The sequence below is a fragment of the Bombus huntii genome, chromosome 6 (assembly GCF_024542735.1).
Source record: "Bombus huntii isolate Logan2020A chromosome 6, iyBomHunt1.1, whole genome shotgun sequence".
Classification (NCBI taxonomy): domain Eukaryota; kingdom Metazoa; phylum Arthropoda; class Insecta; order Hymenoptera; family Apidae; genus Bombus; species Bombus huntii.
Window position 1 is genome coordinate 8,635,257 of NC_066243.1, and position 24,041 is coordinate 8,659,297.

General features: G+C 42.1%; 1 protein-coding gene across 3 annotated transcripts in view; it reads right to left on the reverse strand.

Moving 5' to 3' along the window:
* Nucleotides 1-9,316: 9,316 nt before the first annotated feature.
* The window catches only part of LOC126867044 (beta-1-syntrophin), a 350,179-nt gene continuing 335,454 nt past the window's right edge, over nucleotides 9,317-24,041 (reverse strand). For 2 of the 3 annotated variants that reach the window (XM_050621153.1, XM_050621154.1), the window contains exons 6-8: nucleotides 15,343-15,557; nucleotides 14,360-14,577; nucleotides 9,317-12,807 (exon numbers count right to left, since the gene is read on the reverse strand). In XM_050621153.1, coding sequence (XP_050477110.1) covers nucleotides 12,715-12,807; nucleotides 14,360-14,577; nucleotides 15,343-15,557 — 526 coding nt within the window. In that variant the 3' untranslated portion in view covers nucleotides 9,317-12,714. Of the gene's footprint in view, nucleotides 12,808-12,876; nucleotides 14,034-14,359; nucleotides 14,578-15,342; nucleotides 15,558-24,041 lie in introns of those variants that run through there. The other variant, XM_050621155.1, reaches the window with a different exon arrangement.

A 24,041-nucleotide genomic window follows, 5' to 3' on the forward strand; every position in this document is an offset into this window, starting at 1 on the left:
ACTGACATACGAGTTAAATCGCAACAGTGCCAATCCGATCTCTATCTCAGTGCCGGAAGAGACTATTTTGAAGCGAAATTTAAATGAATTTATTAATAAAACTTTGATAAACTCAGTTTTTATATTTGATCGCACCTCGTATTTAGATACTCCACTCACCTAGACTCCAAAGAAGTTAATGTTATAAAAATTCTAGAATCCTGGAATCCTAAAGTCCAAGAATTTTACAGATCTATAAAAATCCTACGATACTAAAAAAAAGTCCAGAAGTCTTAGAGTCTCGGGAACCTAGTTTCATAGACATCGTAGAATTCTATAGGGATTCTAAGATACCAGAATCCTAGAGTTCTAGAAGGGAAAAGAAATAATCGTAAAGCTACCATCTTTTAAGAGTACAAATCTTAGTACCAAATATAATCGATAAAAGTGATTCGATACTTTAAAATAATTTTTTGTTAAATTCGTTATTTCGATGAAACGAATAGACGTATTTTTCCAAATGTAGCAGCGGACCAGGAATTGGATACCTGCCTTAATTCGCGATCGGTATATCGTTTGCGAACTCGGCCCAACACCCATGTACCACAAAAAGGCGATGAAATATTAACGCAACATTCATAATTACGCGTGAATGGAGTCGAAAATAAATGGTTTCCGCAGCGGAAGCCGATGTCGGATAATGAACAAAATAGGCTCTGTTAAATGATGAATTCTCGAGGGTGGCTACGCCTTTGTAGTCTCGCGGTGCCTCGTGAAATATACAAAGCGAAACGCGAAGCGATAACGCAACTCTTTCAGTTCGTAGGCTAATGGAATTTAGAGGCAGTCGCACTGAGTTGCGAATAAATCTGACTCCGGAATTTTCAACGATGTTGAATTATACATAAAAGTCAGCATCGGATATAAGGCAAAAGTATTCGACCGAATATTAACCGTGCCATGAAAAAAATCTGAAAGGGGGTGAGTTGCAACGGTAGCTTTAAGATGCAGCAGGATTTGCGGTAATGCAGAGGGGTAAGTTAGGTTTTGGCTTCCTGGAATCGTAGAGTTCTGATACTTCAGCGTTCTAGAACCGTAGAGTTCCAGTAGACGTGCTAGAATTAAAAAATCCTAAAGTCTTGAAAGTCTATAGCTCACAACATGTCTAAAATTATAGAGATCTTAAAGTTCTGGAATTTCACAGATTCCTAATGCGTGACTCTTGCAATCTCAGTATTGAAACGTTCCAAAATCGCAGAATTAAGAAATGTGTGTATCGCGATTAAAAAGCATAAGCTTTTCATGTTATTTGTGGTGGTCCAATAGAAGCTGGCATACCCCAAGGCAGTGTCCTTGGACCCCGGAGAGCACGAGGCGGGTTAGGTTGGATTTGAGGCCTATGGATTTCATATTCTGCTATAACTGAGTGGCGGTTGGTCAGTGCCTTTGGCCCTCATTAGCTTGCCGATCCGGTGCGGAGAATTTCGGAGAAGTTGGTGGGCCCATGCCTGCCAAGGCCACTCACCTCACCTTCTCGTGCGGGCCTCCGTCACCCTGCTCCGGCATTGACCGGGGTAAGGTGCGGAAGACTGAGTAGCACTAGGACTGGAACTGATAGTGACGACCTCGGCGAAACTTAAATAAATAAATAATGTGGCGGCACTCGACAACAAATACCGCCACTCGACACTAACTAACACCGGACGACGACAGCGCAGTGGTTAGCGCCTTAGGTTACGAACGTTCGGGACCCGGGTTCGAATCCCGGCGCCCGTAGTCCGATTTTTCTTCCACGCATCTAAATTAGAAGAAAAATAGCAGTACCCCAACAGCTCTACAATTATCACGGACAACACATACGCTTCAATAATATGGATAGCGAACGTAAAAGGAATCATAGTTTACGGTGCAATCCGTTACGGATATCCCAGTATCGGCGCAGTTGTGGGTACTCAAGTGGGCCCCGCTATGTCGTCATCTTACGACAACGGCCACTCAGGGGTGGACCGTCAGGCCCCCGGATCGGTCGGTTTCTGTGCCTGGCGAGGTGAGGAGGTTATTGAAATCAGCGGACTGGCAGGAGGGTATCTTTGTGGCTCCCTTCATGGTTTCGGATGCCGGACCATCTTCAGAAGGATACTGGAAGGCCCGCACGAGGTCCGACGGCAAGGAATCGATAGCCTCGTTGAAGTCGAACCTCTCTATAGCATCTGGGCGGTCCAGGGGCAAGAAACGGAAGGTGATTTGCACTACCCCGAACATGCCCGAGGATCTCGTGCGTGAGCTGAGGACTGCCACGACTGCTGATATCGGTGCTGAGATGATCAGGAGGGTCGAGGAGATAATCAGAGTGGTGGAGTTGGGGGTTTTGTCCAGAGTTTGTTTATTACATTATGTGCGTCGTACAGTGTTAATCCTCTGTGACAAAACAATTACGCGAGGCATGTTCGAATCGAAACGTCTTAAGACGCATATACCGCTACACATTTTATCGAGCCCTTCGCGCAACATGGAAGAATCGATCGATCGCGAAACAAGGATACGCCAGGATAACCATGGGTTAGGCGGTGGCTGAAAAAACCGCAAGGATACAATATCGCGAATATTAAATTTTCACCAGGTCGAAATTCCTTCTTTCGTGCGTTCCCGCGAGATATCGTCGATAACCGCGAGCGTATTCGAGGCTCCTCCACCTCCGCAAGGGAAGCGGTCTGTCGCGCCACGATAAGGAAAATCTCGGTGGATCTGTGAAAAACGGGTATCGCCAGTTTCCACGATTATGTCCACTATGTTTCCGGTTCGAATTAAAAATCGTTCAGAGACCGAGATAAGGCTAACCAATTGGGGTTTTTAATTAAAAGAGCCGACCGTTCCCTTCGAGATAATACCCCGAAATCTTCCGATGGAACTCAATTACTAGACTTCTCGCAAAACGATAGTTACCCACTACAAAACAATATACTCACAAAGAACACAGGACGATTATTAATTCGAAAAACTCTCACGATTTCCGTGAAATTACCGTGGTGCAGCCCGCACAATGCACCCAAGAAATATTAAAATTCCAAACATCGAGGTATTAAAATTCCATGCACGAGAGACTGGTAGAAGCTTCGAACGCAGACGTTTTGCTGTGAAAATACCCTTGGAAACATCGGGAACCAACCCTTGGCCTGGCCAACCCCTACGCTCAGCTTAGCTATCTATGTAAATCGAAACTACTACAGCCGATCTTATTACGCGTCTCCCTAATTCAATTTTCGCGATTCCAATCGTCGTTCCTAATTTTCAATGGAGGCTGGTTATATAAAGAGAGGTTGGCTTAAGTTATAAAATCGTGGGAAAGAGTTCAGGGAAATTGCGGTTCTAGCGATACAAGCTAATTAAATTAGGGGCGCGCTGTATTCTAATAGGAGTGGAAGAGAACAGAATCGGCTCGACAGTGAGATTTTTTTGTTTCTCTCTATAGATCGGCAACGAGTTGTTTGCGACACGTGAAACCCATGGGAGAAGGAAGCGATCAAATTTGGCGCGTTATAACACAGCTGCGTGTACACCGAATAACCTCGGCCACGTCTCGATTTGCATTTCAATCGGCCACCCCATCATTTCTACCTCTTTGGCCGAAACAAAAATTCGCTATCAGTTTCCTACAGACCGTTTCGATTATTAACTTTGTTTCCACCACTTCCTGATTTGATCTGATCTTTGAACCCACTGTGGCCATGTCTGCCTTGTTTTAAGCTTGTTTATAGATGGTAATTTTTTTAGTAATTGGTGATTCTCAGGTTTCAAGGGTCTGATAAGGAGGCAATCGTGTTGAAAGCTTCTGTACGAACCGAATGAGAATTTCTTTTCGCGGTTATATAGAAGGGATTTAGAATTTATCGGGCCTGGGCATGAAACATTGCATGCCCCATCGCCGTATCTTTAATGATTAAGTAACGAGATCCGCGGCTACTTTCGCAAAACCAAAGTGGACCGCCCACAAAAATTGTTGTTCTATTTCGCGCCCTATCAAGTCGACAAAGCTAAATGTACGAACGTTATAGGTAAAATTTTACTCGATATAAAGCGAGATAATAAAGATTATATAACTCTAGAAACAATATTGGTAATTTTTCTCCTAGTCATATTTTTGATCCACTCAATCAGAGAATCGTTCCTCTTTACACTATCATCTTAGACTTTACACTATCATTTATTTTTGAAAAACGTGGGAAGAACTCGATATAAAGCGTGATAATGAAGACTATATAACTCTAGAAACAATATTGGTAATTTTTCTCCCAGTTATACTTTTGAACCACTCAATCAGAGAATCGTTCCTCTTTACACTATCATCTTAGACTTTACACTATCATTTATTTTTGAAAAACGTGGGAAGAACTCGATATAAAGCGTGATAATGAAGACTATATAACTCTAGAAACAATATTGGTAATTTTTCTCCCAGTTATACTTTTGAACCACTCAATCAGAGAATCGTTCCTCTTTACACTATCATCTTAGACTTTACACTATCATTTAGTTTTGAAAAACGTGGGAAGAACTCGATATAAAGCGTGATAATGAAGACTATATAACTCTAGAAACAATATTGGTAATTTTTCTCCCAGCCATATTTTTCAACGACTCAATCAGAGAATCCTCTTTACACTATCATTTTAGAAATCGGATATCTTTGACGAAAGTGGCAAAAAACAGGATATCCAACGGACGCCATTCTTCTTTTCCTTGATTCATGGCATCGACGATTTTGCGTCTACATACGCGGAACGAGTTGCCGTATCGGTTTGCTCGTGAATCCATGGGTCCGACGTTTCCAGGCGGCGTAACGATAGATCAGTTCTCGATAAAGAGGAATTTCGTGAAATCAAAATTACGCTTGGTGGTGGTATCCGAGATAGCCCGGGCCGAAATTTGCATTTCGATCGAACGTTTCTTGCCAGGGCTTCCGTGCAACCGAGCCGACAAAAAGCGCGGAATTATCGCGCAGCCAGCATCGCTAGTCAAGGTAAAGCCCTGGAACCGTGGTGTCGGTCGATCACCTTTTCTGGAAAAGCTGGCCGCGTAAAACTGCACGATTCGCGCGCGTTTTTCTCTGATAGGATGCAGGTGAACGTCGCTGAGAATTGATCGGAGCCGACGAGCCTTTCGGTACGTTGAGATCTGCGTCCAGAAAAAGTGCTATCCAACGATAGCATGGGACAGGATTATTATCGCTGGAAATCGGGATATTTTATTTGAATCGGATTAAAATCCGCTCGGACCAAGGGGATTTTGTTCTACTTTCACGCAGTGAAACGTTGAATCGACTTTCCGCACGAATCCGAATTATTTCAATAATTTAATTATCGAACAGAGTCACGCCATGAATCATTTCTGTTCCTTATGCGCAAGTAATTTTATTCGGTTTAATACTCTGTCAATCGGTTCTATATTTTACAAACTGATTTTATTGGGTTCCGGATTAAATACGCAGTATTTTTGTGCGTTTCACAAGTGTTACGTTCTATTAAGAAGCAACTTCAAAGCCGAAAAATCAAGAGAAATATGATACTATCGTGTTCTTCGTTGTACGCTTGTCAATCACTCATTAATATTCACGAAATTAGAAGCATAAAGTGATACGAATGGAAAATGAAGGATCGCCGTTTTATCTCGATTTGCATATTTTCCGCGCGCCAAACTTACGCGAATCGGAAAATTACACGCTCGATCCTGATCGAAAATCTATTATCTCAATTAGAAGTCTCCTAGTTCGAACCATTACCGTTTTCATTATTCATATACTCGAACACGTTTTGCTTCGAACACCTGAGATCGCGATCGTTCTCATCAGAACGTATCACTCTCGCAGACTATTTTCACGTTTTTACCATTGAAATATGATCATCTGCACATCTTCGTAAATGCGTACACGTTCGCAGCCCGGTGATTATTCAATACTTATTAGCATTCGCTCGTGCGGCTCAATTTCATCAGAAAGCTGAAGAATAATTAAAATCTTCGCGTGGTTTCGATCTGATGGCCACTATGCACGGAAAATACACGGGAAAACGATATCATTATCGTTATCTTAGTCAGAAGTTATTTCAGGAATATGATGGTAAATTGACGAGGAGCATAAGCCAGTTGAGAAACACGAGACTCGCCATAACATCGAATCATAAAATTACACAGCATAGCTCGTATTTTTAATTACTAGAATTCTAGCGTTAAATTACACCAACCAAAATTGTATATCTTCTCTTTCTCTCTCTCTCTCTTTTTCTCCGTCTAACGTGATTTTTTTTCTCGCGTATACGGAACAATTTATTATTTTCATGGCTCTTATGTTCGCCAAAGGGCCGTATACGCTATAATTGCGAGAACCGCGACGGCGTTGGGCTACAGACGTGAAATTCTATGGAATAAACGTATCATTACGGCTTTCCATGATGCGGGATAACAAAGGTGAATTATACGCGGCTGTTAGTCCGCTTTTATAATCTTTAGAACGTTCTGCCGCGCGAGGCGTGGCCTTGGGATTAGGGTTGGCCGGTGGAATAGAAACGAGTCGCTATGAAACGAAGGGGTTACGTTATCGCGGCCCGGCACGTTGTAAATATCCTAGTCCATGCTGGCTACTTCCACGACTTATCGTGTCACTCTCGATACCCGCTGCAGGAATTCGTGTCTTCCCGATTTTTAATCAGCCAGGTACGTCCGAGGGTCTACGTAATCGAATAATAATTGAAAATCCTCATTCGACGCGTTCCTTCTTCATTTGTACGCGGCATTACGTCAGTTAAATTGTACGTGCTCAAAGTATTTTTATAACTTTAATGTCACGTTAGAAATCGTTTTACCAAAAAATATGGAATTAGACAACCGATATCAGTTTCAGATAGATAAAATTAACGGCACGTGCTTTATTAACGCTTTACCGACCGCTAGCGGTTCAACAGCATACGCACGTCCGACCGGCAGCTCAGGCGCAGATTCTCCCTGGCGCCGGCTCTATTTCGGCATAGACTCTCTGTTTCGACCGTTCGCGGAGAGACGCGATCGCGAGATAGCACGTCAACGAGAGTTGTAAGCTCCCGTTACGATTAAGGTTAATCGACGCCGCGAAGTAGTCGTTCCCCTGTTTCGTAACGGGAGCTTACAACTCTCGTTGACGTGCTATCTCGCGATCGCGTCTCTCCGCGAACGGTCGAAACATTTTGGTCCTTCGAACGGTCAACATCCTTTAACCGGGTATACACACCCGTAGATCAGTCACTCATTCATTTCGTACATACGCACCAGCGTAACTGTCTTCGTTATAAGTTGTTGGAATAAACGGTGAAATATAACTTACTATACTGTGTCATATTCATTCAACCACCTCTGTTATCTTAACCGAAACAGGGGAACGACTATTTCGCGGCGTCGATTCACCGAATCGTAGCGATAATTTTGACGCGTTTTCCTCGCGACCGCGTCTCTCCGCGAACGGTCGTAACACTCTCTAATTCTTCAATTCTTTTCGTTCATCGCGAACGGTAAGTTTTTAAAATTGGTATAAAACTGTGGGAGCTTACAAAGCAACGCAACTGACGCAACTGAGCAAGTACTAAATAATAGTACTAATTAGTAATAATTAGTACTAAATAACAAATTACTGCTCAAATAATGAGAAAGATTATTGGCGACGAAAAGCAGATTAATAGGCTATCGGTCAGTAAGCATCGGCGACGAAAAACCGATTGGCTATCGGTCGGTAAAGTGTTAATTGCTTCGTTGCAGCGGATTGGTTTGATGGAACATTAATATAATATTCCGCGATTTTATGCCACGCAAAAAAACATCATTTGTGTGTCATCGTTCGATTGCTAGTTGTCTGATTGCCAGTCAAAGCGCCACTCTCGGTTAACTAGCAGCAAGAGTGCATGATCTTGTTAATTTGCAACGGTTAGTATTTAAATAACAGTCAATCGATATAACGCAGTAACGAGATGAATTAAATCACCTCGGTTCCGTATCTTTTGGAACTTTAAAATTGCCTTGAAATTTCAATACGCCTCTGTTGTATCCGCTCTTCCATGGAGTTCTAAATTTCCTTCGATCCTTGTTAATTAAGTATTACTGACTTATCACGAAGTCACGGGTTTATTTTAAATTTCGATGCGTGTTACGAGCTCTAGCCCGGCCGGACTCGTTAAAAATGACCGGCCAACAGCCAGCTTGTATCATCGGTAACGAAGTAACGAACAGAGGAACAAGCGGCTTTAATGATGGATAATGGAATTGTTGGAGAAACAATGAAACAATCGTGATCTCGTTCCTTCCATTAAATAGAATTAATGAAATAATTTCTCTCTTTTAAATAAGACACACCGATATTTACCTTATTTTCTCGAACAAACATTAACAGTCCCATGGCGTTTAATTATTAAAATAATTGTCGAGGAATAATGTTCATTTTCATTCTCACTTTAACGAGCTTGCCTTCTTTTTTTATTATGTATGTTTATATATTAAAAATATATATTATGAACAATGTATCGTCGAAATTTTCTACCATCGGATTATTTCACGCCAGAATTGCAAAAAGGTACAGCCATTGTCTTGCCAGACAAAGTTAGTCAAAAGTTCACGTTATAACGGGTGTCTCAAAGCGTCCGTGTGATTTACGTATAAGGTACTTGGGGTAAGAATGGGTGATTCAAGGGTGGAAGTATACAGGGAACCGCTGCAGGCGGACGGAAGACAGATCAGAAAAGTTTTGCGAGCCAATCACCGACTCCGGATATCGGGTTCGCCGATAAAAATGACAAAGTCTTAAAAGTTTCTCCTTGCTGTCGCGTCTGGCCGAGATTCCTTTCGAATTCGTCGTCGACCGTGCGTCTTTCGATCGCGAATATTCGATGGATCGTAGAAAAGGGAACGTTTTCAAGCTATGCATACTTTGTACTAATCCTCTGTTCGAAGGATCGAGGAATTAGCAATTTTTAAAAGTTTCTTCTATGTATAACATTGAAATCAGGACTCAGGTCTTATTACTAATAGATTTGCCAATTTTCTTTTTCAAATATGCTACTACGACGTTTCTGTTCTCGTTACCCGTTTGTTCATAAGATGGAATATTCTTCAACATGCAGATTCTTCTTCTCTTCTTTTAAGTAGTAGTTTATGTCTCTTCGAATAGTGGAAACGATAAATTCTAGCAGCACGACAGATTATTGCGATTGACAATGTAGTCAACTTACCTCGAACGCCATTGTCCAAAGCTCGAATCTTCAAACTTGATCCTATAACTCGTATTTTTGAAAGAAACCATCTAGGAGAAAATGATTAACAACGCCAATTTTCTAACCGTCTCATTTATTTGGTAACTCATAGATATACACGTTAACGTTCTCTTAAACCTAGAGAGAAATGAAAACGCAGGAGGACCGTGTGTCCCGTTTCACTCCTATCGATGGTTTTGGGAGGGCGATGAAGAAAAGAAAAAGAAGGACAATCAAAAAACGAAGAACGAGCCTAGCGACTGGCTTCGCCCAAAAATCATTAGAAAAATACACAGTTTACGCGCAAATCCTTTCAAACTGAATTAATTCTCGTCGATGTTGCGAACTTATTTCTCGCGTTTAATGACGTTTACCTCGTTCCCTAGGCGGGTGTACGTGTTTCTCTGTTTGTGTGTGTATACGTGCCGGTGTGTGTATGTGTAAATACGTTCTCGCGTTCCTTTCGCAGGATTCTCTCTGTCGACGAAATCGTTCGATTAATTCGCCCGACATGTTCGCTCATTTACAGGTTTTTCTACTTTCGTTAATTTCCACGCGGGAAGGGAGGTAGCCCGTTTCGAACCAACGAGACGGCCTCGTTTCTCATTACGCTCAAAATCTGACAGACGAATCCTAGTACCAGGATCGCGTTTCAAGCCGATTCCCGCATTTAACCACGATAAACGCAGCAAATTTGAGCTTCGTTCGTTATTTCGATTTATTTATAATTTCGCTCGGACCCGCGACGAAACCACCAGAGCGATCTCTTTATCTTCGTTTCTCGATGTGTCATGGGCGACCGTCGTCCCCTGGTGATTCACTATGACACGCCTGTGAAATTGAGTTCTCCGTCGCGTTCCAGCCAATTTCGGTAATTGCTACGAAATTGTGGTAAAAACTGGGTCGAATCGTTGATCGTACGGGTAATGCGGTTTATCCGGGTCAGTCTGTCGGATCCTCGTGTTCCTACCGATCGTTTTAACGCGTTAAATGCTGTCCATGACCAACCACTTTGACAAGCGCCGGTATTTATTAAGCCCGTGAACGATCGTTTCACCTTGCGGCTATTATCGACAATAAGCGTGGATTCGCGTGTATTCCCAAATCGTCGCGATTTCTCTTTAATACCGAACCTCAGGTCCAACGATCCACGTTAGATCACGAGCGATCATGTCGAGGTTAATCGCGTCGTTTCGTGACCGTACGTATCATTCACACGAAAAATCTACACCACACAATCGACTCACGAGAGCTTCGTATTACGCTAAACAACCCTTCAACTTTCTTATAAGATCGAATAAACGCGGACACTTTGTGCTATCTGCCCATCGTCGATGTCACGATTCTTCGTCTGATCGCTGTATCTATATACAAACGCGAGAACAGATTGCCAAGCGACAAGAAACCGATCTTCCTCCTTTAAATACATCTGCTCTGACTCGTTTCACCGCGAAAGGAACGACAATGGCATACGACGAAACGGACACAATCAATGGTACGTGGCTTCGTTGATATGTTCTACTTAACGTCGAAATTCTTATTATCGCACGGCCCCCTTCGACCAACCTTTTCTCCTCGACGATCGTCGCCGATTATATCTCTCCTCTATAGAACGGATGAAAAGGAATGCTCGACTCTTATACGGACAACACTCATATCTCTCTCGGCATCGATAATTCGCAGCAGTACTCGTAATGCGAATAATTCCGCCGTTTCACCGTCGATTCACGCCCACCTCGTGGGATAACTCGGCCTTTCGATGGCAATTCGTCCCTTGTCTGGGCGATCTTCAACCTTTGTTCTCAGACGTTTGGTTGTTCAAAGCCACGGGTTTGTTGTTGGGTTCACGCGGTACCCGCGGATCGTACGACGGATATTGAAACTAGGGCATTAGATGAGTTACACGACGACGGTTTATTTACAGTTCGAGAGTTCCCTCTCTGATGGGAAACTTCGATGTTGCAAGCTGAAGGATGGCTTAAGTTTATGAAGAGAGAGGATCGAAATAATTCGAAGCAAACAGAGGTGAGATGGAAGCGACGAATGGAAGCGAGGGCTTTCGTTTATCCGTCAGTTATCTCCGCGAGGAACTAGGCGAGATCGACAGGAGTCGCGGCTAACCAGTACACACATCGACGTTTCTTGGCATCTTACATTTACTCGCGTTAAGAATACGAATCGTACAAAACAACTATTAACGCGCGTCCGTTGCTCCATCGACCCTGTTGATCCACGTTTCGCCTCTCCGCCTTTACAAAATTTTCCACTATACACGATACATGCCATTTTCTTTCAACCGCGAACAGAGCGTAGCCGAATTTTCGTAGGCGATACATTCTTCGAAGGAACTCCAAGACACGAGTAGTACCAGTCGATGGCGAATAACTCGCGCCTGTTCTCGCGTAACGAAATCCACATAAATATCGAAGGGCGGGATGAAAAGGAGACGCCTGCCGTCGGAAAGTTTCGCCATCAGCCGGTACTTCGCCGGAGATCAACGTCCACGAACTCTTTAAAGTCGCTTTCGTTCGACGTTACGAAACTTTTAGCCACGATACGACAACTTTACTTGGTCGTCGGTTCTTCCAAACCTTCCTCCGTCTTTTCCATTTTCTTCCCTCTTTATTTATACCCAGGAGGAAGGAAGTTCGTCTGTCGCGGCGGCGTGGAGGAGAGGTCGAAGCCCCAGGGTCAGTCGAGCCTCCGTGGTAGAGCGAACGGGCGGCGGTTGGACAGTAATTGATTAGCTTTCTCTGCTAAGGTTCTCCGAAATCGAGCGTTCGATCAGAGACTTCTTTCACCTTCTCTTAAATACACCCACTCGTTCTCTTATTCTCTCTCTCTCTCTCTCTCTCTCTCTTTTTCTCTTTCTCTCGTTCTCTTTCGTTCGTTACATAGCAGTTTTTTTTTCATTTTGTTCTTTAGTTTAGGTAGATAGGTTTAATCGGTTACTTAGGCGCGTTGATTAGTTACGACTCCCAGCAGCGGACCTTCCTCCGCTTCCTTCTAGCCTACTTGTTGCGTGTTCGGATAACTTTCCGGCAAAATCGCGCGTTGGATGGCTTCGAGTTAACGATCAATCCGCTACTCTTCTCTCCATCCTATACTTTCTTTCTGTCTTTCGTAACGAAGAGTATCTGCACAGCTCGCTCGTACACCGTCGTACAATCGTCGTCGTTTCAATGGAAATATGGAAAAGCGTAGTTGTCCTACAATAGGGACATCGCGACTTCCGGATGGAAAGTGAAGGTGCAAGTTCGCGAGTGTCTCTTCCTCTGGTCTGTCGAATAATTTTTTCTTCCTCGTTCCTGTGTATCCTGCCTGCCACCCTCTTCTTTTCCTCTCTCCTCCCCTTTCTCTCTTCCTTCTCGTGTTTCTGAGCAATTCGACGAGCTCAGTGAAGGAAGACGCTGGTGACGGACCTGGTGGTGTGGGGCGGCAGGTCGGGGGCCTCCGTGGGGGCCCCCTCGTACCCCTATGCGCTCAGGCCAAGCCGGTGAATCTTCGCCGAGAGAAAGTTGTGGAGGACGAACACGATCGGCTTGGGACAGCTCTCGAGGTCCAGCTCCTGGAATTTTGGGAATCGATCATCCTTAAATAAATTGCGATAACTGTACGTTTTATTACGATTACTACACATTTACCAAGTAATATCAAGTATAGCATCAATTAACAAAACAAATGAAAAGGAAGAGCAGTCCTAAATTGTCTCTCCTAGATGAGCATCTAGTTCAACTAAACCAATAATTCACCGTTTTCTTTTTATTTTACAAATTGATATCTCAGTCAAAACCTGATTCTAGGGATTTGTAATAGGATCTTTTTCACGACAATATCGACGTTCTTTTCGTTTCTTTCGGTCCATTCGACAAAAATTACATCATCTACTTTTTCACGATCGATATAGACAATGAAACGTTTATTTAGTCTCGCGACCTTCCACGTCAAATTGAAAATAGAACCAATCGACGGGTTATTGTTTCTTCCGGGCGCGGGAGGAGATGGCGGCCGATCGGTCGCTTAATAAAAAATTCCAAGGAGAAACGATCCGGAGGATTCTCCATTTGCGGTTTCGCTTCAGAGGCAGCTCGAGAGCGGAATAATTTTTCCATCGTGACGTCTGTCGCGGGAAATTCTACCTCGATGCTTTTTCTCACCCTCCGCCCCCCTGGCCCACGCCCAACCCCCGTGACACCCATCCTCCTGGCTTCCAGAGAGCCGGAGCGTTATGAATGGCCATTGAACAGCGGGAGAGAACCGGACGACGGTGTTTGGGAAAGATGTAAAATACGTATTCTACGGTATCGTGCTCCGGCATCAAGGGCTCTTTCAAAGTGACGAGCACAATGGGATTACTCGGTGCACAGTCCTCTTTTTCACGATATCTCCGCCTCTCGTCCAAGATAATAATCTCGATAGTCTAGGTGGAGTCAATTAAAATTCTCAATACCATGGCCGACGGCAGAAAGGAAGCCTTCTTTTTCTCGTTGCACAATGAAATTCTTCCTCCCGATCGCGAGACGAAACGCGTCGCGTTATTATCGAACACGTCAGCTCCAGCTAGATATATTCCCCGTTAATTCTCTTTCGTTCGTGGAAGCTCGTAAGAAAATCGTGGTAACATTAAAACACGAATAATAGTCCTTTAGGATGAGATTGCAGGAAGAGTGCAAGGGAGAAATATGATAAGTTACGTTTCTTAGCTTTTTAGATGGGGACGATTCGAAAATTCAATACTTCGTCATCTTGTAACGTCGTGTGCTGCGCTGTTGCTCAAGTTCATTCGATGCGGCGCTAGGTGGAAAAACGGAAGAAGTGGAAAATTACCACAAGATCGTCCATGCCAGATTACTTCTACAGACTTTCAAAGATTTATCGACTATTTTTTAACCTCACGGATTCTTCCCCTTTCCGATAAGATTCTATTAAAATCGTTTTTTTATTCCTCGAGTAACTTCGACACGATAAAGTCTCCAGAAATGGACTTCGCTCTACGATTTTTACATGGAATGTTATTTTTAAGCGAATGTCAGAGTGATATCGGATTTTTAAGGAACTTGATAGAGCAGAAATTTTAGAGAACTTAATAATAAGCAAATTTTCTGTCGGACGTCACTCACAATCTCGCCATCCTCGCCGCCAAAGTCGAGCCACAGTAGACGCGCCCCGTCGTCCGCTGACATCTTCAGTTTATCAAAGGACCTTCTCCAGAGAGGAGTCGGAGACGAGCTTGGACTCACCCCGTTACCTCCTACGCCTCTGGTTCCAGCTGCGTACAACGCGAAACCGTCTTCGTGGTTCACGACCAGCTGACAGGCCTTTCCTTGCCACGTGCATCCTTTGGACAAACAAAAGGCGAGATTGATAATTAGAATTTTATCTAGCGCCAGTGCACGTTGAAGACGAAAAATTTAGAATCGCAAGGCGTTTCCCGGAATGCAAGAATTTGACAGGAAGAAATATTAGCGTAATTAATTTTTCCAATTAAAAACGAGATTAGTAGTGCACCTCGGCACCAAAATTTCAAAATTTTTTCTGCATAGTGGATATACGAAACGAAAATACAAAAGTACGGTAGTCGGGCGGATTGCGAGCGAAATAAGAATTCTTTGACACAGCCAAGCTAAATTACATAGCACCAGTCGCAATTGAGAGAGAACAATCCTGCAATAAAACCATGTCACCGTCTATAGTGAAAGTCATCTGAATCGCGTCGATGCCAAACAATGAAGTGCTTTAATAAAACCGAGCTAAATTAAATAACAGCGAATCGATCGCAAAGTAAAAAATAATCCGATGAAATCGAGCTAGACCAAACAACATCAGCCAGTCGTAAACCGTAAAGAAAGAAAAAGAGGAAATTGCCCGATGAAAACGAAGCGTGGAACGAAAGGATGAAAACGCGATTTCTAATAATTTCAATTCGTTGTTTTAAAAATTACATTACATACATTATTTTCTTATTCCTATTTACAAGATAAACAATAAATATTTTTAACGCTTCTCTAGTTTGAAAATTTCGTCAGTAAATCACGATGTATGCAAGAGACGTATCTGACCGTGACTTTTATTTCGCTTGAGTTACGAACAAAAGATTACTCACGAACAGTATATTCACGTAACGAGTGAGCGGCCGCGTGGCAACCCTGAACGATCGCTCTGGCCCAGGCAGCTAAATCCCTTCGTGTCTCGGCTCGAAGATGATGCGTCACGACGCCGTCGATCGTGCCCACTCGCACCGCGAACGTGGCCGCGTGCTGCGTCGCACCGCTACTGCTACTTCCTGCCTCGTTCTGTCTCGCTGGCGACGACACCAATCTGCAAGCATAAAATTCGAAATTCGAAAATGAAATCTCAAATTTCTTCTTCTCGCTTTTTCTCTCTGCAGAATAAGATACGCCCTTTCTTACGTTCGGTGACTCTTTACGTTCGAGGCGGCTACCAGCTGTGCACATAGAATTAAGCGGACCGCAATAATCCTAAGAAACTGTCATGAATCGAAGCTTTTTGGTTTACCGTTAAGTCCGTCAATTAGCATAAAACATCTTCGAGTCAAGAGGTTCCTTATGGTTATTGCTCCATCAGGTAAAAATTGGGGAAACGTGGGTTTTTCCATGTTTCCCAGGATTCCACCCGCAAGCGACCAGTGGTGGGGCGATCACCACCTAACAAGAGTTTTCCTTTGTAACAGCATCGTCATCGGACTTCACTGGATCTACGACTACAGATCGGTCAACATATCTGCACTGGTTCATCGACTTTAGAACAGTCAACATCTCTTTACCGAGTTTCACCCCTCAATCAGTCACCTACTTAACTTATACCTTACGCACCAGCGTAACTATCTTTTCTACAAAGTTGTTGGAAATATATATGTAGTATCGTAAATATAATTACGATTTAATTACAATGAATGGATTGTACAGATATTGATTAAACAGAAAACGATGGTTGTCTAACATGAACTAATCACAATAACGTACTATAATTTAGACAACTCGATAGTTAATTTGCAACTCTCGTCACCAGGGATCCAACGCTCTCTCTCTCTCACGCGGACTACACTCTCTCGACAACGCAACTCGCACTCTCTGACTTCTCGACTCATACCCTCTGGCTTCTCCACCGACACTGACTGTTCCAGCATCCCTTTGTCTTTTCTTAGGCCCACCACGCACGTGTTCTGCAACCGCTCGTGGCCAGGGTCACGTAGGCTTTTTCTACGAAACTATTCAATTGAAGGACCGACGACACATCGATGGGCCCGACGGCGCCTCGTCTCTCGCGACATTGTTTATGGTTTACCCGATATCTCTTAGGCCTTTTGTCCATGATACTACATATACTATCTTTGAACTGTTAATTAAGTGTTATACTAATTAAACCACCTCTATTATCCTAATCGAAATAGGGGGTCGATCAGTTCGTGGCGTTGATTGTCTAATCGTAAGGGGAATTTACGACTCCCGTTGACGCGCTTCCTCGCGATCGCGTCTTTCCACGACTGGTCGAAGAAACATCCTTCTTCTTTTCATTTCGCTCGTTCCCTTTCGTTTATTACTGTATCATTAAGTTTTTTATTTAGGAAAACAGATGGTAATCGAGAGCACCGGTAAGGGGATAAAGAGGAAATTTCATCGGTATCGTTGCAAATTTAGAAGCACCCCCGGTTCGAGATCGAACAGCACAGGGTTGAATTCAACGTAAGCGAAATTTTTTTATGAACACGCGAATTCAGTGCGGCGTGAACTACCTTGCAGGGTAAATTACCTCGTGCGATCCACCCTCCGTCGTAAAAATCGCTCGCGGCTTTATTGCGCGTGGCACGGAGCCGACTGACACCGGAGAGGCTCTCTTCAAACCCCCCGTACTCTGCAATCTGTCCGCTGACGAATGGTTCTGACGTATGCGGAGCTCGCGTTCGTTAGATTTATAGATTTTTCGGGAGGACGTTGGTAAAAAATATGCCGGTCAAAATGGGTATGCGGCGAGAAGAGGTGGAAAAAAGGCGATTCGCATAATGCTTTGCTTTGAAGAAATGGACACCACGGAGAATTGCGTGTCATCGATGTCGTCGAGTTGCAGAAAATTTCAAACCGCAAGGGACGATCGTTTTATTGTAAAATTTGAATGCGACTTTAAATGCGAATTTTGGTATATCTTATCTGGTATTCTACATTTCATCGGATAATGTCAATCATGTTCATAAAATAGAGAAATTATTCCGTAAAATCAAGGAATTTTCAAGTATTATAGTGAACTATATTACAGTCGTAATTTAAACAACGCCACTCTATATTTAAAAATTTCTAATTTTCCGGAAACTACATCTTTCGGTAATTCGAGTTTCGTTTTAATCTCACTAACACCATATACAGTATGTATACAGAAATCGATCCTCAAAACTGTGTTTACTTACGACTCGACGAAAATACAATCGACGATTCGATAATAAGAATAATAATAAATTAATTATTCATTAACGGGTGGACACCATTTTTACAATAACATGATAAAATACTATGTAAATTTTCACAAAATTTTACTTGAACGACAGTACAATATGACAATCAATGTACAACATGTGATATCAGTGTCGCACAAAGACAGAAAAATTTTGTATCAGTTCACCAATATAATTTTCTTATACTTTGACTTCTACTTCGTGAAAGAAGGCAAATTAGTCGTTGACTATTACGACGTTACTATTACCGAGTTTTGACTTGAGAAGGAATATTAACCCTTTGCACTTTGAATTTTATTTCAATTTCGTTACCAGCAGCTCTCAACGCTTTTAAGTGTTTTATTTGAAATTTACTTTAACCAAAAAATAAGACAATTTAAATAAATGAAGGAAGAAAGAAATTCACTTAAATACCAGTTTTATTCACGCTATTGTTGTATTTTGTAATTTTTAAGTGTATGATGTATCTTGAAACAATGTCCAGGATGCAATCCTGGTTTTCTTTCGCACGTTTCACAAAAAAAAAAAAAAAAAAAATAGGACTGAAAGAACGTCGAGTGGAACTCGACAAAGGAACTCCTGAGATAAAAACTGACGTCGAGTCACACTCGACATAGGAGCGCAAAGAGTTAAAGTTAATTTGCCTATCGCTAGACCAGAACAGTTAATTCTGTTGTTTAAAATATCATGTAATAATTACGCTTTACCTTCGAACATCTGTAATTCCCCCAAAAACCAGTATTATAACTTTCCTAAATACTTTCCAATAGTCTTTTTCAACGAACATCCAACTTCTCTCCAATTCTTTTATCCACAGAAATAAAACTGGATCTCGAAACCTTCACGATCCACTCGTTACGTCACGCTATCGGATTCACCAGTGCGGAAAGGATGGGTTATTCGCGTTCACCCGTTATACAGAGTAGCGGTGCGCACGTCGAATAACGTATGAGTTCCTCCGGGTGTAATCCCGGGTCGGGCGTTCCTCCCGGATCGCGTTCGACGGGGTTTCCCTGGCCCCGGAAACGTTCCCCACTTCTGATAGTCAATGCCTCTGAAAGGGAAAAGTTTCCGCGAGATTCGGAATCACGCGAGACGCGGCAGAACGCATTACGCTGCGTCGCGTGCATCGCGGATGGCTGCGACGAATCGTGAATAACAAACGACGGTTCGGCTCGTGATCTCGCGTTTCAATCGACATCGATCGTCCCCGGCTCCGGTAACTACGATCAGCGCGATAATGGAGGGTAGGGGGTGGTTTTTGGCTGGATGGAAACTGTGATTTCAGTTGTCGGTTCGCTTGATTTTTCCGGAATGCATAATAACTGGTATTAATTACAATAAATGAATAATTCTTCCTGCGACAGTGAACATCGCGAGATCCATATGCGGTTTGCTATCACGCGCATTTATAATTGGGTTCTTTGTGCGATAAGCGGAAATACGTTTGGCATTAACATTAGAACTACCACACCAGTCAAATTGACTGGCTTTACAATTTTATTTTAAAATTCCTACTTCATGTTATATTTTTTTTCCACACTGACGTAATGACTTTCGCAACGATAATTAAAAGAACGATATAATGAATTTTATTTTGTTTTCTATGTATTCAAACTTAAAATAATTTTGTATCAAGGCTACTTATACCAACGTCAGTCAAAATGACTGGTACTTGTCAAAGTGTAAAAGAATCCTGCAATCTGTTTATCGAACCTCAATTAACCAGTTTCCTCGCTTTGTACAACTACCCACATGTTTCTCAAATTTTTACTGCGTATCATTCGATATGATGATATCGGATATCAGGAAAATTCCGGATCGATCGCCAGATCGCTAGATGCTAACACTAGAAATACCACAGCAGTCAAAATGACTGGTTCTACAATTTTATAAATTTGTCAAGTCTCGTTTAGGGATCATGGTCCCAGATGGGTTAATAATACCAAAAATGTAACATGGAATTCCTTCTATAAGAAAGTAATAAATTAATAAATATAAAAATATTCTATTATTAGGTATTTTTTAAAGACCAGTCATTTTGACTGGTTTTGGTAGAAATAACCGTGTTAAATATCGGCTCGATGATCAAAGCGAAGTTGATGTGGGAAGAAAGCAGTACCGCGTAAATATTGTTGTTAAATCGCGTCAAAGACTGTAAAGTGTCCTTTGCACTTCCTTCTGCCAGAGATCACCGATCTCCAAATATAAATATCATACAATTTTTGTTTTCAACGAAGGCGAAAGAACGTATTAAAAGATATCAAAGAATCCATGAATAAACGAATTATCACGTCGAAGAGATGGGAGAAGTGAATTAATTCTGGCTGGTCAACGACTTAACTTATGAAACAACAACCTTCGCAGTCCCGTTTGTCGACGATTATTACAGCTAAAAATCGACTGAATGCCGCCGGAGCGCACTCCAGTAGAGAGCTTCGAGGGAGTCATTGAAATAATTAAGCAGTCAGTCGAACAAACAGCGAAACGAAGGCGAACTAGAATAAAAAGAAGACGAGGGGAAAGCGCGAAGAAGAAGAACCAAGCGATTGCTCTTCAGCTACGATAATCGAGTGTCAACGAAGAAACAGAAGCAGCAGAAATAGGACAGAGGGAAAAGGAACAGCCGGGCGTAACGCAAAGCTAAGAAGTCCAAGGAGAAATATAGAACGGGTATCAGCGGGGGTGGGTAGAAAAGAAAAGAAGAAAATAGGGTGGCGAGGGGTGACGGGGATAAACGGAAAAGCAGCGGATGGTAAATAAAGGCGTTAAACGAGAATGGATGTTCGTCCGAGGCCTGTAATCCCGGCCAAAAGGGACGAAGCAGAAGCCGTTTGCAACTTGGAAGGGGTAAACTTTCTTCTCTACCCTTGTGAAGACGAGGAGGAAGAAGTGTTTCGGTCGTAGCCGAATCACTTCCGGTTTGTCTCGCAGTAAAACTTCCTTAAGTCGGTCATTTCGTACCTCCGTGGGCCCGATACGGACCTCCTCGACCGGAAATAGCTTTTCGGTGCTCCATTTTCCACCCCCGACCAACCCCTTTTCTCTCACCTCTTTCTCAGCCAACCCTCTCTTCTCTCTTTCTCCTATCGCTTTCGCCGGTTTTCTTCGTTTTTTGGCCAAAGACGGTTGGAAGTGGACACGAGACAGCATCGACCACCGCTCAACGACCGGGAAACTTTCGGAAAAGTCGGGTCTCGCCTCCTCCGCGGTGAAATAAACGGATCGATGATCGGGTTACCGAGATTAGGTCCGTCCGGGGACAATACCACGTTGAGTTTCACGGTTTTTAAAGTTGAAGAACACGATTAAGCTTATTGTGTCATCAGAAACGAGTCTGTTGAGATCATAAAAAGGTAACCATTTTGTAATTGTCTAAGAAAAATGGAACGCATGCATGGGACATTCGTGTTCAAGTTATCTTTGTCAAACGAAATACTATATTTTCCCGTTCGAACCGTATTGGCGTCTCTTAAAACAAATTTAATGCTATGATCACGTATATAGCACAGTTTTGAACAGACGAAGATTTTCAAAAGTCGGCGAAGTCTTTCGTACACCGAGCAATGTTCATTCGTGACACAGATATACGAGTATGCCGGTATCTTTTGACATCTTGAAGGATATACTTTATACGTACATGCTTTACAATGGAAGATACAAGCGTGAAATTCGACAAGAGACAAGTGATACGGTGTGATTCGAATGAAAGAAGGATACGAATTTTTGAAAATCATATTGCAGCGAAAATTCGAACAAACCGAAAGCAGGATCAGCTATCGTTGGGATTCTCCGATTGGTCGATGTGTTTAAGCCGAATTAAAATTTGATGCAGCAATGGGCCCAGCTCAGCAGATCTTGATTAAAAATGAAAAAACGCTGCATTTTTGATAAGGGACAGACTAGCGTTCCCCGATGGTCGATGGACAGATCGTGAAAAATTTACGGACCAGCCCGCACTCCATCGGTTTTTGCTTCCAGCGCTTCTTTCGCTGATCATCTGCCTGTTTTACCGTCTCGTTTATTTGGTTGTATGTTAAAACGTAGAAGAATGTCGCAAGATGGCCCGAGACTCGGACAGAATCCTGTTCTTTTTCACGAGATTTGTTTTTCCAAAAAATGTACAGAGCAAAGATGAAATAGAATTTCGTATCAATATTTATATTTCATTATCATTATCATGATGATTATCGTTCTAATGCTGACAAGGAGAGATGATAAGTCTCTCTTTGTATCTTGCTTTTGTAAATTCTTCGAATATTTTGTACTTTTCCGATATTAATTTTTCTCAATTTATTTCGATTTATTTGATTATTCTTTTATTTTATTTATTGCCATTTTATTTATTATAACGTTTCCATATATTTTTACAATTTTGCGTATGACATTTGAGACGTAAGGAAATTCTGCACCAAGAACGTAATTTCACGAAAACAAAGAGCCATACACCCAGGCCCTTTTGGGGTTGTTTCCCTACCAAACTAAAGCATCGAATGCGCATACACTCAAACTCATACGAAATCTACAATTCTTGATATCTCCTTTTGAATTGTAATGAACATATTGAAATTCTAGTTTTATAATATGTATTAACGTTTGAGTTGACAATTATAATAGCTGCTAAAGGACTTTGTTCTTTTTATATTTAGAAACTAATCAATAGAAAATACTCTGGACATTTATATGTTTGCCACAAATCTACAGACCTTCGATTAATCTTCGTGTTCATTTCTTCGTTTTCCTAATTTTCTTCTACGCGCACACTGAGAAATTTACTGAATCGTGTATCGGTAGAGAAAGATCATCATCGATAACGAAGCATTGTTTTCTATCAATCGTTTCAGTGCGTTATGAAAGCATTAGAAAAAATGTATTTCTATCATTAATAATTGATAAAAAAAAGTAGCCCTTCCACAGTCGAAAATCTTCGTTTTGGAAGCATTAAAAATATCTCATATTCATACCTTTGATTTATTATCGAGCTGACGTTGCACTGCAAATTTTATCGTAGAAAAATATAGTAAACTAGAACGAGTGTAAAAGGAAGATAAGAAAATATGAAGTACAACGATAGGAAGCTTTGTAATGCAGAGAGTATCACGGTTGCTTTTCCATCTAGGTGATCACGGTTCGAACCCTAGCAGGTTTTTCCATCGATTTTAAAAGGTTGCCCGAACAATTTGGTTAATTACTCGCAGATAAGAGCGAAACGAGCGTTTTAAAAATTTCCCTCGGTTGAAAAAAAGTTTGGGAAAAAGAGAAAGAATACTTTGAAACGAGTTTCGTGGGATAACGAGAGAGAATTTTTCTTAGAAATGAAAGCTCGGTTAAAGGGTGTGTAATTAAGCAGAAAAGGATTTTGCGAGAAAACATTCTGAAGAAAAATTTCCTGCTAGTTTATCCGACGATAAACACGTGAAATGTGTTGAATTTCATTGGAGAACAACGATCAAAGAACAGACGTGTATCTCTAAAAATGCATGATATATAAAACGAGAAACTGTAAAATGAAAGACAGGAAGGAGAACAAAATAATGAAAAGCACGAAAATTGCATGAGAGGAGAAAAGTAAGGTAAAAACGCAGTTTCCAACAAACGTAAATGTTTGTACGTTAAATCTAATCTCTGGTCTTGGTCGAAAGATAAGAAAAGATCGACTTAGACTTGCAAAAACGATATGAACACAGTCATTTGCACAAACAAAGAGTGGCGTCGCGAAAACAACGTAGTGTTTTCAACGAAGAAAATATTTTCGCAAGGAACAATACCAAGGAACAGGATACGAACGAGCGCAGTTTTTTCAAAGGATTTAGTGCCATACAACGTTTGATCTGTTCCCCTCTGTAGAGAATTTTAGCGTTAAAAATGGAGCTTGGTAAATTCGGTTACACACTACGTGTGTAACATCGTTAACGTGGTAATTTGTGTTGGGGCCGTGCATCGTTGGACATCACGTGTAACAAGTTGCTCAACGGGTGATAAGCGAGAAATAAAGTTTTTCACGCGTGATATAAAACGCGTAACTGCCCTTCGAAATGAACAGAGAACGAAGGGATTGTAGCCGGAGAGCGATTCGGAACATTCTACACGATGATGAACGTGTTCATAATTCCGTTGCAGCCGTGTTGTGCTACCGTATGCGCCCTCGAGTTAATCAGGCTACGTTATTAGCGATAAAATCCCTCGGTAAATCACATCCGACAACGCCTTTCCTCGCCGTATTACACGCAATAAGCGTTATTAATATTTTTAGGCGAGTCGACTACGCTTTTTACACGAATTTCTCCGAATTTCCGCCCCGTTATAGTCCATGGTATAATTTAGTTGTCGCTGTAATT